Source organism: Python bivittatus, unplaced genomic scaffold, assembly GCF_059951505.1.
Source record: "Python bivittatus isolate LINGU-HERP-01145 unplaced genomic scaffold, Pbiv_v1 ctg000090_np1212, whole genome shotgun sequence".
NCBI lineage: Eukaryota > Metazoa > Chordata > Lepidosauria > Squamata > Pythonidae > Python > Python bivittatus.
This window is the reverse complement of record NW_028277046.1, coordinates 5,186,447-5,200,812: the sequence shown is the minus strand read 5'-3', so window position 1 is coordinate 5,200,812 and position 14,366 is coordinate 5,186,447. Positions and strand designations below refer to the sequence as shown.

Sequence of the window (14,366 nt, the reverse complement as noted above, 5' to 3'; positions counted from 1 at the left end):
TTGGCTGGGTGAATAAGCCACAGTGATCTGACGTATAATGCACGCTGAGCCATCTATCGTGGTTTAACCACTGCAACAGCTGGATTGGCACATTCCACTGAGCCGAAGCCATTTTAGGAGTCTGCTCTTGGCTGCTGAGAAGAGTCATTGCGTAAGAATCTTGACCTCATTTCCCCTTTAGGGTGAGTTTGAAATCTGCTTGCTTTAAACAAACTCCAGTTGACAGAGGAGTTGGATGGTGCAAAATACCAGTTCAGGAAAACCGAACCCAAGATTTCCAAACCCCTTTTCCTGAGACTAGCTAGACTTACTCATTTCCCAATAAACTGTGGTTCAGGACGGGACTCCCTTCTCCGTAACAGTTTGTGGCATCAGGGTGAACTACCTCAAGAAGACCGTTGAATGTTGGATAAAGGTTTTGAACCGTTTTAATGTTTCCTGCCCCACTTCTCTACACCAGGCGTCCCTTACCGTGGGCGGTCAGCGCTCACCCCAAACGGCGAGTTGAAGACGTCCGGCCTATTTTCTGGGCCTCTCGGCCAAAGAGCTACATCTATCGAACGCAGGAGTGGGACGAATTCCCCAACGGCCGATGGTGAGTGTGATGCTCTGGCAATGGGGCCTGTTGATGGAAAAAGAAATAGGTTGGATAGGAGAACAGTAGTGCTAAAATAGAGTCCCCCATTGGGGGGAGATGGGTGGGGGAGAAATCCAATCAATCAATCAATCAATCAATCAAGGGAAATTAACTTTAGGCTTCTTGTGGAATGGAGAGGATTTGGTTATCAGATTCTGGTTTTGTATATATTATATATAAAATTTTAATATGTTATATATTACCCAGCTTTCTACTAATTCTGGACTTCAAGGCTGCTTAAAAAGTCCACAGACCTCCCGTGCTCTCAATTTAAATGTTAATTTAAATGCTGTCCGGTAACAATCAAACAAAGCAGAGAAATTCCTCTTTGGGTTCTTCTTTCTCTTCCCTGACCCGCCAATTCTCTCCCCAACCTTCAGGGGGAACTCTTCCTCCCCAGCCTTCGGGGAGCTGAAAGACTATTACCTTTTCTACTTGAAGAGCAAATCCCCTCGAGAAGAACTTCTGAAGATGTGGGGAGAAGAGCTGACCAGCGAAGACAGCGTCTATGAAGTCTTCAGGTGCTACATCGCTGGGGAATGCAACAGAAATGGGCACAAGGTGAGAACTCGGGGGGAACACGGACCTTGCCTGGTGAAAGAAAAAAAAGAAGGAAGTTGGATGTTGGATGCTTGTCAATGAGAAGACCAAGCCAAAGTTGGGTGCTCTGGTCTAGTCTTCCTTCTACAGCCTTGACCCACCGTCTTCTTCCTCAAGGTGACATGTTTGCCATGGAACGATGACCCCTTGGCGGCCGAGACCAACCTCATGAAAGAAGAGCTAGTCAGAGTGAACAGGAGAGGCATCTTGACCATCAACTCCCAACCTAATATCAACGGAAAGCCTTCTACAGACCCTATCGTGGGATGGGGACCTGAGGGGGGTTACGTCTTCCAGAAGGTAACGTCCTCGATCAGTTTGGTTCTTGTTCTTTTTTTGGTACCTTCGAGTCCGCCTTGACTCCTCACGACCCGCTCTTGTGGCCAAGAAATGGCTGCCCTATTCTCCTCTCTCACCCCTTGCAGGCCTACTTGGAGTTCTTCGCCTCCGCCGAGAACATCAAGGCTCTTCTGACAGTCCTCAAAAAGTATGGGCAGCGGGTGAATTACCACATCGTCAACGTCAAGGTATTCTGGAATTTGTCAGCAGAAGGATGCTGAGACATGGGCGTCAGAGAACAAAATCAGCTGAGCTCTACCTGCCTAGGAGCAGAGAGAAAAAGAATAGTTGGGTGATCCTACAGCCCCCTGTGGCATTGAGCTGTGGAAATAAACGCACGGGCTTTTCGCTCTTCTTCAATGACCCTTTCCTGTTCCTTTTGGCAGGGGGAAAACGTCACCAACGCTCATGAGATGCAGCCAAACGCCGTGACGTGGGGTATCTTCCCAGGCAGAGAGATCATACAGCCGACAGTGGTGGACCCAGTTAGCTTCATGTTCTGGAAGGTAAACCTGTTCCTTTTTCCCACATGCGTATTTCCGGTTGGCCTGTTTCTCACTGCCCAGCCTGCAGTCCAGGGACAAGAAACTAACAACTTCTCCTTGGAAAAAAAATAGCCCCAGTCTTGTTTTTCCAACGCTCCCCAGGTTGCGTTTAACATATTTATTTTATTTATTTTTATTTATTTTATTTAGTAGATTTCTCTCCCGCCCATCTCCCCTACAATAGGGGACTCTGGGCGGGTTACAAAGACATTAAAACTATAAATATATATATAAAATACGTATCATATATACAATTAAAACAATATTAAAAACATATATATATATATATGACACAATCTCTGGTTCTGTCCCCGCTAATAGTGCAAACATCCGGTGACATTATAAACCTCTCCATTTCTTCCACATCTTTCCTCCCTCCCTTTTTTCAAATCTTAGGAAGGTGTTTCAGCTCTGTTCTTCCTTCTAAAGCACCCTCAAGGCAATTGCAGACTCGCTAGTGTTCTTCCTACAGGATTGCAAACGCCCCCATTCCAGATCTCTGAATCTGGAATCTTGTCATAACTTGAGCCTGTCTTCCCAGAGGGAGCCGCGGGTGAAAAATATTCATTGGGCTCGTTTTTCGGGAACAGCTCCCAGGCTTAATCCTGGGTTTGAGGCAAAGCCTCTCCAGATTCTCGACATCTTCTGCGACCTAAGTTGGCTCTTAACTGTTGCACAAATGCTCTTAAAATGTGTCTTTAACCCTGCTGTGTAGGACGAGGCCTTCGCCTTGTGGGTCGAGCAGTGGGCCAAGCTCTACGAAGAGGAGTCGCCCTCCCGCATGATTATCCAGTACATTCACGACAACTACTTCTTGGTCAACCTAGTGGACAACGATTTCCCCCTGGACAGTTGCCTGTGGCAGGTTTTGGAGGACACCTACGAGCAGTTGAACAGTCCAGAAGAACAGAGAAGCTCCTCCCACGTTTGAGACGGGACCCCCAAACCTTTCCCCTTCCTCAAGATGAACGGCAGCTAACGGCCCAGCAGAAGCCTCCTTCTGATCTTTCCACTTATTTTTTGGGTGACCAGCACTCTAAACCCTGTGAAAGCAGCCGCTTCACACAAGGCCCTGCTTAGGGGGCTCACAACGGCCAGCTTGGCTGAGACCTGCAACCGACTCCCGGTTTTAGCTCACCGTGTCCCCCCCACCCTCTATTTATTTTGACTTTCTAAGAGGCAGACCTCGAGTTTCACTTTCTCGTTTTGTCTGGGGAAAGGGGGCCAGCCAGTTAAACCCTTGTAAAGCAATGAACGATGAAATAAAATGACTCACCCGTAGCGTCCCCAGGCGTGGCGTCAGGAGGGGGAGCAGAACGGCCTCTTCCAGAGCAGCGTGGGGTCTCCAGTGCAGGAAAACGCCTTTAGCCAAGCAAATCCTTGCACGCACGCACACACATAGCTGTCTCCCACCTCTTTGCATTTGCAAATGGCCAGGATTCAAACCCTCTGCCTGGACAACCGGGACCTTTGCGTTTTGCTCTCAACTCTTGGAGGGAGTACTCCAAACCTGTGCAATCAGTAGCAAGGGAGCGATGGGAACCGTAATCCCACAACAATGAGAAATCCTCTGGTCGGTCCTCGGCCGCACGCAGCCCCGGGCTCCTGCGTTTCCAACCCGGCGGCTCAGCTAAGAGACCTCAGCTGGGGGGGGGGTGTGCAAATGGTTGCGTAAAGGTGAGACTGTCTGTCCTGCCTCCGCTCAGGAGTAAGTTGGTAGGCGTGAAAACAAAGGGGTTATACCTAACCGGTCCGGGAAATTTGCTGAAGGCGGGTTCATCGCAAAACTGGGGGGTTCAAGATGCAACAGAACCGCGCAGTTCTCAGCCTGTTTTCAGGTTGAAAAACAGGCTGCGAGAGACGCCCTGTTGCAGAAGGGAACAAGCCAGGTTCAATACATAATCAGTGTCTTCCCTGGAATTATGCTTGGCCTCTAGCGTCGCGCCACGTTCCCTCCTTGCCCTCAAATTCCTATCAACTCGTCCTGTTTTCTTAGGGCCGTTACCATTCTCCTTTGAGACTGCTGCTGACCCCTTCCCCAACAGAGGACAAAATAAAGCTTTATTTTATAAGGGCCTCTCCCTCCTCCTCTTGCGTAACTCAAAGCTGAGATTCTCAGCCTGTCCCTGGCCTCCCCGTCGGCCTCGGGGGACAACGGTCACCGTGCAGACCCCGATGCCCGGGAGGTTTTGCTCGGGCTTGGAAAATCAAAAGGTGCAGTCCCCGTCTGTCTGAACGGTCCCGCAGGAAAGGGCTGATGTGAGCTTAATCCTAGATGAGTGTTTGCAGAGGGGGCTGGTGAACACAGGAAAGTCCCTTGAGAGGGAAGGGGGGATGTCTGGGGGGTCTGCAGAGGGGGAAGAGAAGACTCCCCGCCCCACCAAGCATTGAATGAAGACCTGATCGGCTTTAGCGTGGATGAGTAGAAAAGGATTCTAGTTGCAAGGACATTAAATGCAGCCTGACTTATCCTCTGAAGGAGGATCTGCTCCCCGCAAAGTGGTTTTCCTGAACTTCTGCATGAGGAAGGGCTCACGTTGCAGCAAGGAAGAGACCATCAAGGGGCTTGAATTTTAATGATCATCTGAAAACAAGCAAGCCCAGTTTGTCCTGGCCGTGGCTCAATTCTTCGGCCGCTTCCCCCCTTCCAAAATGTGGCCACCGGATACAAATCGGTGCCAACGGAGTGCAAAGTCCAGTTTTTTCGCGCCTGCCTGTCCCGCGGCAGGTTAAAAAAAGCGGTGGCAGGGGAGATCCAGACCGGCATTTACTCAATCTGGGCACAGGAGGCGGCCGCCAGCCGACACCACTTTCCAAACGCCTGCAAAGAGACCGTCCGGGCGGGTTGGCAGGATAGCCGGGTGCCCTGCGACTGCCCGCCAACCCTTTCCACGGGGGGCCTTGGCACAACCCAACCGTAAAGGAAAAGGTCAGGGGGTGGGGAAGGGGGGTGCCAATGCCCCCCACCCCTCCAAGCATCCTTCTTACTGTTTTGAGCAACTGTTCCTCTTCAGCCTCCTGGAAACGCCGGGCCACCTGAAGCTGTAGGCGACGCCGCCTCCATATCTTCCAGCCCCATTGCGCCCGTCTCTGCCAACTCTGCGGGAGGAAGGATGGCAAAGATAAGACACCCCCATTCAGAAACAGATTTGCTACCTAGCACGAGCACCAATTTCTTCTGATCAAGTGCTGCTATCTTAACCATCCTCCCGCCACCGTGCTGCGAATAAGGTCCCCCCCCCTTTTTATGGAGTTCATATGGACTAGAAACTTCATGGCACTTAAAACAAAGGGTCCCGGTCCTGCAGGCAGATGCAAAGAACGGTCCTGGAGGGTGTGGCAAGAACCGGGCAACACGCTCACCAACGCTTGCACCACCCGCTTGGTTCTGCAGGCGCCTTTCCAAAGCTGCCAGGCCTTCGCCAGCTGCCGCGCGTCCCGGGCCTCCTGGAACCGGTGCAGCCGGACTCGGTGTCTCCACAGCCTCCCACACTTGCTCCTGGAAGCGGGGCCAAGAGGCAGAGGAGTCAGGCACGCAGGGAGGCACGCATCTCCCTGCACCAGAGTTGACCAGCACAGAGAAAAGCAAGATTCCTTCTGCCAGGCGAGCAACGTGGCTTAGGGGGACTGTGGGCCACCCCCAGGCCACTATGCCCCCATCCTAGGAAATCCCTTAACCTGTTCTGTTTTCATTTGGCTCATGAGGGCTAGAAACTTGAGGGGTGCCAATGTGGAGAGGCAATACCTATTGGATTTTCTTTGGAAAACCTTTGGGCCCCCAAAGAGCCACGGTTCCTCTTTTGGGAGGTGCTGCCTGTCATACCTCATACAGCATGGCCCCCCAACTTCCAAGAGAGACCCAAACTCTGCTCTTCCTCTGCTTTTGGAGAGGAGGAGGGAATAAAAGAGCACAGGGAACGGAAGGTGCTTCCAGGAGCAGGTTGGGGAAGCCGATCGCCGCCGAACCCAGCCATCTTTCGCGATGGAAACGCCAGATTCCCAAACGGAGGGACTTACGCTGCCCGCCAGTTAAGCCGAAGAGGAGAGCCCTGGGCCGGGAACTGGTCGGCAACGTGGGTAGGATTTTCATGGTTGGAGTCGCATCTCGGGCAGCGAGGGCCGGGAGGGAGGAGGACGCTGGGGTCTTCGACAGTCACCAGGGAAGACAGGCTGATGAGGCTGGGCTCTACCAGTTGGATCTCCTGCAAAGAAAGGACACACCTTAACCCAGAAGCCAGCCTGGACAGCCAGCATCGCTCCTGAAAAGCGTGTTTCCGCCTGGAAAGTAACCGAGCATCAGTGCTGCGGACGCCCTTTACCGAATCCACGCCCCACGCACACGTGCAAAGCGTGTCACTGCTACACCCCACACAAACATCGCCATCTCCCGCAGGGTGCCGGCCCTGGGGTCCCACGCATCCCCGCCGGGGAGGCTTCCTTGCCTTTTCCCGCGAGCTGCTGGCGCTGGCCAAGCCAGAGGAGAAGGAAGACTCTCGAGAACCCGGCGACGCAAGGAGAGAGCCCTCAGCGAGCCCAGGAGGATTCAGACCCCTCCAGCGCCACCTTTGCAGAGCCTCCCGCAGCTGCCGCAGGGCCAACCCTCGACAGAAAGCGCTGCAGAGAAAAGAGGTGGCGGGCCTCCATGAGGACTAGAAACGTGCCTTTTGGAAAAGAGGGAGAGGGGAGGAACTGACATTTCGGAAGCCACTTACCCAGCCCGCCGGGCTTCCCAGCATCTCGCCTTCCAAGTCCGAAACGCTCCCTGCAACGCCCTCAGGTGGAAAAGGTACTCCAACGTGGCTTCTCCGTTCCTTTGGGGCCACCTTGCTCCAGCTGGGCCCCTCGGGGCCCCTGGAGCATTTGGAGATGAACAGCTTGGCCGGGCTTCCTCCGCAAGTCGCCCCGGGAAAGGGAGAATGGGGGAAAGGTCCGAGACGTTGTTGGGCGACTCACCGCAGGAGCTCCGCCGTTTCCCGGCCAGCAGCGCGGCCAACGTCCCCTTAGCCTTTTCCCTGGCTTGCACCATTAGGGACCACTGCTGGAAACATGCCCTCAGGGATTTGGCCCGCCGGCGCGCCAGACCCACCTCGCTTTGCCGCTGGCGCTGGACCACTCTCTTCCACCCGTTCAAGCATCTTGGAAAGACCACCGGAGGAAGGAATCAAAGACGGGGAAGGGAAGGACCGATCTGTGGATCAGGACCCCATTTTGGGGAAGCACCTTCATCCCGGGGGGGTGGCTGGACAGCATCTCCCATAAGCCTCGGTTTGGCCACCATTTCTGGACCGTTCCCGCCCTCCTGCCGGGCTCTCCATCCCATTAAACCACGCTGGTGCTTCGTTGGGCATCGCCCAGGGTGTCAGCCGCCAGCCCAGCCAACAGCTCATGCAAACAAACCACGGTTAAAACGTGAACCCGGTTCCAATGCCGGTCAAAGGCAAAGGGGACCCGAGAGCGGAGCGGCCAACGATCGGGTTTGAGAAACACCGCCCTGATACCAACGCGGCCCTCAACGCCCACCGTGAAAACAGCAGAGCCGAGGGACGAACGGGGAGCGACGTTTGAAGGCGCCCGCCTCGTCCTCATCCTCGTCGCGCGGTTTAGCCTTACGATGGCAGCATCTCACCGCCCAATCAGCCTGCCCTGGATCCGGGATGCCAGCAGCCGAATCTGCTGGTTTTCCGGGCCGTGGGAACGCCACCGCCTGAAAGCCTCTCCCAACGTCTTCTTTTCCAGCAGGACACAAACCGCTGGGAGGGGAGCCCCCTCTTCTGCCAATGTCTCTTCCTGAAGGTGCCACGGCCTGCCAGCCGCTGCGGGAAAGAGAGAGAAGACTCGCTGGAGGGGGGAGAGGCTTCTGCGGTTCACCGCCACCCCAATGCCCCTCTGAGCCTGGTGCTCTCCACAGGGGCTGGACGACCACCCCACCACCCTGGGCCAGCCCAGTGTACAGTCTAGCAAAAGGGAGACCCGGCTGCTGCCCGCCCCGCAAGATTGTTGTGATGCTAACGTACCTCCTTGAGAAAACAGGCTCAGAGGAAGAGCGAGCCTCTAAGTGAAATTCAGACAAATATCGATCGACCCATCACCCCAAACTCCCCGGCACCTTTGCGGAGCGTCTGAGCGAGCAACGGGTCGCTGCTTTACCAGCCAGCCGCCGCTGCCAATCCTGAACTTCTTCCTTCTCCTGGCTCAGCTCCCTTCCTTCCTCCCTGCCACGCAGCTGCGCCCACCGAAGACGTTCGGCCCTGCAAACAAGCCATCGGCTGCAGAAATTAGCCAGCTTCTGCAAACCCAAGGGACGGCAAGCAAGACAGAGGTTTCTGCTCCAGATCAGAAAGGGAATTCCAGGGAGGGATTCACCGGCAGGACCCGGGAGGGGGCCGATGATCATGACGGAGCCTCCTTTGCAGGGGGCTGCGCCAGTTCAGAGCGACCGGCTTCTTCAATCGGTTTACCTTTTTGAAATGCGTGCCTGTGTGTGTGTGTAAGTGTGCATTTAGGCACGAGCACAAAGGCTCACTTCACAGGACACGCTAGCCAACTTTTCCCTAGTTTGCCATCCGTGCAACGTCTTGCAAAGGTTGGAACTCCCGATTTACGGCTTAGCAGGTCACGCAAATTAGGATATGCCAACGAATCACGGTTAAAACCGCAGCTTAACACAATGGCTTAAGCCAGGCATAGATAAACCCTGCTTAAGTTTTGCACCTGTTCTTTCACTAGGCAACCAGCGTGCAAAGTCGAGAATCTTATCCTCGGTGGACTAAAATCTTTGGCTGGCCATTGCTCAGAAATCTCGCGCTGTGCTTCATCGAGGGGGAAAATGATCTTTGTTTGCCGAAAAAGGAAGGCGTTCCCACTTCAGCTTTGCACACCTGCAGAACTGGAGACACCCAGGAGACGGTTGGTGCAAGGCAGGTGGTTTTTTTGCACACTTTCTTCCCAGAAGGCCGGCTTTCCCACCAGTCAGGGCTCCAGACTCCTCCGAACCAGGCCTCCCTCGCTGCTTCGCTGCAGCGTCCTGCCACTAACAAAACATCGGGTTTTACTGGCGCGGGCAAATCCGTCTCTCCAAATCAGAGCTGAAATTCCATCACGCCAGCTGGAACATCTTGACTGCACACCTAACCACGAGAGATGCCGCCGAGCCTCCACCGTTACCCCATTTCCATTCCCCCTCCTTTTCCCATCTTTTATTTTAGTTCCTAAACCTGAAGACAGAGGCTTCTCCTCTTGCAAGGAAGGAAGGCTTCTCCTTGTAAGGAAGTTTTAAAAGTGTTTTCCTACAAAGCAGCTTTGGGGCTTTTGGGGGGAAAAATTGCAAAGAGGTGCTCTTTTCTTTCCCTGGTTTTCCTTTAATTGGGATTTCAAAGGAATTGAACCCGAGATTTTGGCTTGCAAAACCCCTGTTCTGTTTCCCGGGCAGAGGCCACCCCGGGCACCCTGCCCGCCTGCCCCATTAGGTCTCCCGTCTCTTACCCTCCAGAAACTGCCAGCAAGGACCCCCAAGGTGTGATGTTTTTGTGCGGCTTCTCTTTGCACGCTCCTGAGTTGCACTGCCCATTGCAAGGCACCAACACCCTTGTGCAAGAGATGGTGCTCGTGTAAGGCCTGAGCGGCGTCTCTCTTCCCAAAGATGTGGCTGTGCCAGGCCACGAAACATTTTGCCAGCAGGGGGTGGCTCCTGTGAGGCATACATTTCCAGCAAAAAAGGAGAGAAATCTTAGTGTACTCCTCTAATATAGCCATGGGGTTTGGTCCTGGTCTTGTTCCCCAAAGTGTTTCCTCCCAGTCCAAACCAGCCTCTTACCCGTCTCTCCTTTCCACTGACTTGACGTCATCTTCCAGGTTCTGCAAAGAAAAACACAGTCCACACGCTTTCTCAAACCAGCCCCCCCTTTCTGTCCTGAGAAGAAAGGCAGAGCATCTAAGGAAGCCAGAATGGGATTGTGCAAAATTGATTAAAAAACAAAAAACGGATTGCACGTCATTTGCTTGGGGGAGTCACTGCCTCCAGACAGGTGCCCTGGCTGTGGGCCAAGACTTAATCTACATCGTTAAATGCGATGAGGAACGTAAAACAAAAATAATGCAGGGGAAAAGGGAAAATTAGAATGAGAGATCCTGTTCTTCCTGGGAATGAGTTTCCTTTTTTAAGGCAATAGTTAAAGAATTGTGCATCGTGGAATTGCAAGGTCGGGAGAGACCTTAGTTCAGGTCTCTGTTGAGTCCTGGATGCAAATGAAGCCTCTCTCACAGACGGCCCCCCAAGGCTGCTTAAACATCTCCACTCACCTCTTCCATGAGAGCCGTCCCGTCATCTCCCGCTTGACAGGCTGCAGGGTCAACCCCATCGCTGGCCCTTCCTGCAGAAGGGACTTGACTTTGATTCCTCTGACCAGCCAAACTCACATTCTCCCTTCTCCCGGTAAGATTCATATCCGGCTGGTCAGTGCTGTTGGCGGGCTGGAAACATTTTCTGGGGCCCTTCCGGATGGCTTCCCCAAAGGGGTTGACCTTCTGACGGGCTGTAAACAGTCCGACCTCATCAAAGGAGGATAGGGTGATGGGGACTCCACCAGCTTTCCCATGGTCCTCCCCAGCTTCAAGGTCTCCAATGCCCTTACCAAATGGGTGAAATAATGGGACCTCTGGGTCTCCAGAAGGATGGATGGTTGGTGGCTCTTCCTCTTCTTCTTCCATGGACAACCCTTTGTTCAGAGAAGGTTCTGCACACAACGTCTCAAGGGAGCTCTCCAAACCCTTGAAGGAGAAGACATCCAGTGGAAGGTCCTTGAGATACATCTCAGAGCCATAGAAGGCTCCAGAAGGAAGTTCTTCTGGGTCAAGTGTCCTCAGATAGCCCTGGGCCCTTAATTCACCCAACGTAGCCTTTTTGCTTGTAGCTGGCTGCCTTCCAAAGCTGCTCTTGAAACAGGAGATGGAAGAACTGGAATAACCTCCCTGACATGCCAACAAGGTGGACCTCAGTGTGGTTCGCCATTTATTTCTCCTTTGTCCCCAGCAGCTCCCTTTCACCGAAGCCTCCAGGACCTTTCGCACAGCCAAGGTTGAGATCTGTGGCTCGCGTGGCAGCCAATGAAGTCGGGAAGATGACGGAGATTCGCAAGGGAAGGACCCACCGGCCTCCGTTGAAGTGGCTTCCTTCTTAAGCCCCTGGAAGGACCTTTGCAGATCAGCAGAGCTTTGAGAAGACCCTACGAGAGTCTGAGATCCTGCAGGAGAAGAACGACCATCAACCGAAGTAGAAGAGTTCAGACAGTCCAAGGTAAGGGCCGGACCTGGAGGGGAGGAGTCACTGATTCCACTGAAGGTCATAGGAAGAGGACAACTCTTCATTGGGGAGTCTAGACGTGGAACCACTGAAGACTGGGTGGGCGAGGAGGACTCTCTACTAGCCTTGAGGTCCTCATAGCTTCTTTTCGACACAGAGAAAAGCCCATGCCGTCGTTTCAGCAAGTCCTGATCTCTGTTTTCCATTCTGGACGTAGCCCTGGGAACGTCACGGCGTCTGTCTGGGAAGCCAGTTCGGGGGGTCCTTTTCAACCCGGCTTGGAGGGTCCCACCTTCCCATCTTCTCCCCTGCAGCTTGGAGCCAAGGTTGCTTTGCTGCTGGGGCAAAGCATCTTTTGCGGGGCCCCAGCGAGATCCGGAAGGGCAAAGGAGATTGGTCTGAAACCGGCCACAGGCTTCTCTTCTCGCAGGGGCGGCTCGTAAGCGGCTTTGAGCGTTTTCTCCAGTGGGGTTTGACCCACGGACGTCGGAGCCGGTCTGGGGCCAGAACGCTCGGATACGGCTTCCCGCGGCTGGGAAGAGATTAACGCTGACGTTTTTCTGGATATGTCTCTGCTCTGGAGAGGAGGAGAAAAACAGAAATCCATCACGGTCCCAAAGGTGTGAGTCAAGGAGATTTATCCTACACCCTCTTCCCTTAGTGGCTCTTCCTTACCCAGCCCCTGCAAAAGGGCTCTGTTTCCCAAGAATTAGGGTTAATTATGAACGTGACGCGACACTCCAAAAGGCAAGCCGTAATGTCTACATCAGTGTTTGGGGACTTTAAGATGGGTGGACTTCAACTCGCAGAATCCCCCAGCCAGCCAAAGACAGCCACAACACGGAAGGGGGCTTTCGTTTAACCTAGCGCTCCTTTCCGACAGAGAGAAGTGGAGCTTCCATGTTCAGAGGCAATCTACCCCAAACCCCCACACGCAAGAAAGGAAAGCTGCTTCTAGGGTGGGCTTGGAAAAAACCCTCGGGAAGAACAAGATGGAACGTGTTAAAAAGCGGTTTGCCTTCGAAGGCAACGTCTAATTATGTCCCAAGCCCTCACCGCTAAATCTTCGGGCAACCACAGCTTACCTCTTGGGGTCACGTAGCAACTTAAAGCCGGGGGTATGTTCTCTTTCCTCGCAGCGGTTTGGATCCTTTGGGGAAACTCCATCTCTGGGTCGAAGCGTGGCCTGAACCACAGAAAGGCCAACCTCGCAGCCTTGGTGGTTGCAAGGCGGTTCTGGCGAGGCGGGAGGTCAGGAAGGAGAATTGCAAGCTGTAGCAACGGGCACCCTCCCTCTCTGCAAAGGGGGTACAGCTAGGGAGGCAAACAGCATTAACGTTCCAGGCGCCTCCTCGCCAGCCATGAGGACTAGAAACTTGGGTGCGTGATTTCTCCACGTGTAAATTAACGCACAGGTTTTCACGGCTATTTCAGCATTCTCTATGGGCACCAGCCTCTCCCAGCTCGCTGCCCTCCAGATATTTTGCACTACGGCACCCATCATCCCTAGCCATATCGGCGAGGGATAATCCACACGGAAACCCATCGTATTTTAAAGGCGCTGGGCCGCCTCTCCCTCGTTTTTAAAACGAAAGAAGAGTTTACGCCACGCTGGCAAGCCTGGTAGGTGAGTCATAAAGAAATATTTGCAAAATATTGGGGTTGTATCTGGGGACACTGACACAATCCCCCCCACCTCCGAAAGGAGGAACGAAAGGAAACGATTTCAGGCCACCGCAGAGGCCCTAGAAAAAAAATACTTCGTGCCCTTTATTTAATCCAATCGTACTTCCTTTAAGGAAGTTGTTTCTTCCCAGTTGACTTTGAACTCACGGATCGCTTTGCAAAATAAATAAATAAAAGTAGATGTATGGTATATTCTTCTTCTTCTTCGACTGTCTTCTTATAGATTCAGTATTAGATACATATAAAAATAATACCGCGGATTTGTTTGGAGGGAGGCGAGCAATACGCGGAAGCGCAACGAACAGCTAACACGACCGACTAAACGACTTTAAGGACATTTGCAAAGGGCGCACCGGGGGGGGGGCTTACCTGCCTCGCTTAGACAGCCAGACGAGGGGGGGAACGGGCTGGGGGGCCGCTGGGGAGACCCCCCCTTCCGTTGCAGCGCCCCTCCGCAGCTGCCTCCCCGCGCCAGCGTTTAAACGGACGGAACTGCAACGGGGGACCCCCAGGGGGGCTTCGCACGGCCGCGGCGCCGGCGGCTCCGCCAAGGGGGCCGGCGGGGAGCCCGCGACGGCCGGGCGGCGCCGGGCATTTCGCGAGGAGGAAGACCCGGGAGGGCACGCACGTGTGAAGGAAGGCTCCGCTCACCCGCTTCGGGGAAAAAGAGTCTGGAAACTGAGCCACGACCGTGGCAATGTTGGGCCCCAATCGCTTCCCTTTCATTTATTTCAATTTATTTCCATTTATACAGCTGCCCCTCTCACCCAAGTGACTCTGGGCGGCTCACATATGCAAACATCATATTATTATTATTATTATTATTATTATTATTATTATTATTATTATTATTATTATTATTATTATTATTATTATTGGATTTCTCCCCCGCCCATCTCCCCCACAATAGGGGACTCTGGGCGGCTTACAAAGACATTAAAACTATAAATATATATAAAATACATACTATATATAAAATTAAAACAATACTAAAAAAGGACAAATCCAAGAAGATGGATATATATATATTCTCGATAGATATAGACAGACAGACAGACAGACGGGTGGGTGGGTGGATGGGTGTGTGTGTGTGTGTGTGAGAAATATATATATTTCACATATGCAAACGTGAAAAAAAGCGTGGGGATGGCTAGCCCCATAGAGGCCTTCTGCCTTCAGCCTCAGATTTTTCATCCTCTTGGTCTCTCCTTCTCCTTTTTAGTAATGTTTTCCATTCAGGTTTTAGGTATTTATATATTTT

At 53.0% G+C, this 14,366-nt stretch overlaps 2 protein-coding genes across 4 annotated transcripts; one reads left to right on the top strand and one right to left on the bottom strand.

Moving 5' to 3' along the window:
- The first annotated feature begins 8 nt into the window (after positions 1-8).
- Positions 9-3,518, top strand: LOC103051539 (methylenetetrahydrofolate reductase (NADPH)). Its single transcript, XM_007420071.4, has 6 exons — positions 9-595; positions 1,018-1,198; positions 1,355-1,537; positions 1,663-1,764; positions 1,963-2,082; positions 2,837-3,518. Exons 1-6 carry the CDS (start codon positions 432-434, stop codon positions 3,050-3,052), a joined length of 966 nt encoding a protein of 321 aa, XP_007420133.2. The 5' UTR covers positions 9-431; the 3' UTR covers positions 3,053-3,518.
- A 42-nt stretch (positions 3,519-3,560) lies between these two features.
- CUNH1orf167 (chromosome unknown C1orf167 homolog) lies at positions 3,561-13,602 on the bottom strand. Of its 3 annotated transcripts, none has more exons than XM_088136838.1 (15): positions 13,475-13,602; positions 12,505-12,733; positions 10,420-11,996; positions 9,935-9,975; positions 9,604-9,808; positions 9,000-9,151; positions 8,269-8,369; positions 7,748-7,934; positions 7,075-7,256; positions 6,834-6,972; positions 6,564-6,735; positions 6,139-6,323; positions 5,485-5,620; positions 5,110-5,220; positions 3,561-4,942 (listed from the first exon to the last, which is right to left on the bottom strand). In XM_088136838.1, exons 2-15 carry the CDS (start codon positions 12,584-12,586, stop codon positions 4,889-4,891), a joined length of 3,324 nt encoding a protein of 1,107 aa, XP_087992964.1. In that variant the 5' UTR covers positions 12,587-12,733; positions 13,475-13,602; the 3' UTR covers positions 3,561-4,888. The 3 variants fall into 3 exon arrangements, with proteins under 3 accessions (XP_087992964.1, XP_087992963.1, XP_087992962.1); XM_088136837.1 differs by having other exon boundaries at positions 6,834-7,256; positions 10,420-10,652; positions 10,752-11,996; XM_088136836.1 differs by having other exon boundaries at positions 6,834-7,256.
- Positions 13,603-14,366: the final 764 nt, after the last annotated feature.

Excerpts from the sequence above, each read along its gene's own strand:
- LOC103051539 (XM_007420071.4), top strand. The coding sequence starts at position 432 with ATGTTTCCTGCCCCACTTCTCTACACCAGGCGTCCCTTACCGTGGGCG. Across the intron at positions 1,538-1,662 it reads GGGGTTACGTCTTCCAGAAG|GCCTACTTGGAGTTCTTCGC; the intron begins GTAACGTCCTCG and ends CACCCCTTGCAG. Across the intron at positions 1,765-1,962 it reads ACCACATCGTCAACGTCAAG|GGGGAAAACGTCACCAACGC; the intron begins GTATTCTGGAAT and ends TCCTTTTGGCAG.
- CUNH1orf167 (XM_088136836.1), bottom strand. The coding sequence starts at position 12,586 with ATGGAGTTTCCCCAAAGGATCCAAACCGCTGCGAGGAAAGAGAACATA. Across the intron at positions 9,152-9,603 it reads TTGCTGGCAGTTTCTGGAGG|TGGCAGGACGCTGCAGCGAA; the intron begins GTAAGAGACGGG and ends ATGTTTTGTTAG. Across the intron at positions 5,621-6,138 it reads CGGCTTAACTGGCGGGCAGC|GAGCAAGTGTGGGAGGCTGT; the intron begins GTAAGTCCCTCC and ends CCCCGCTTCCAG.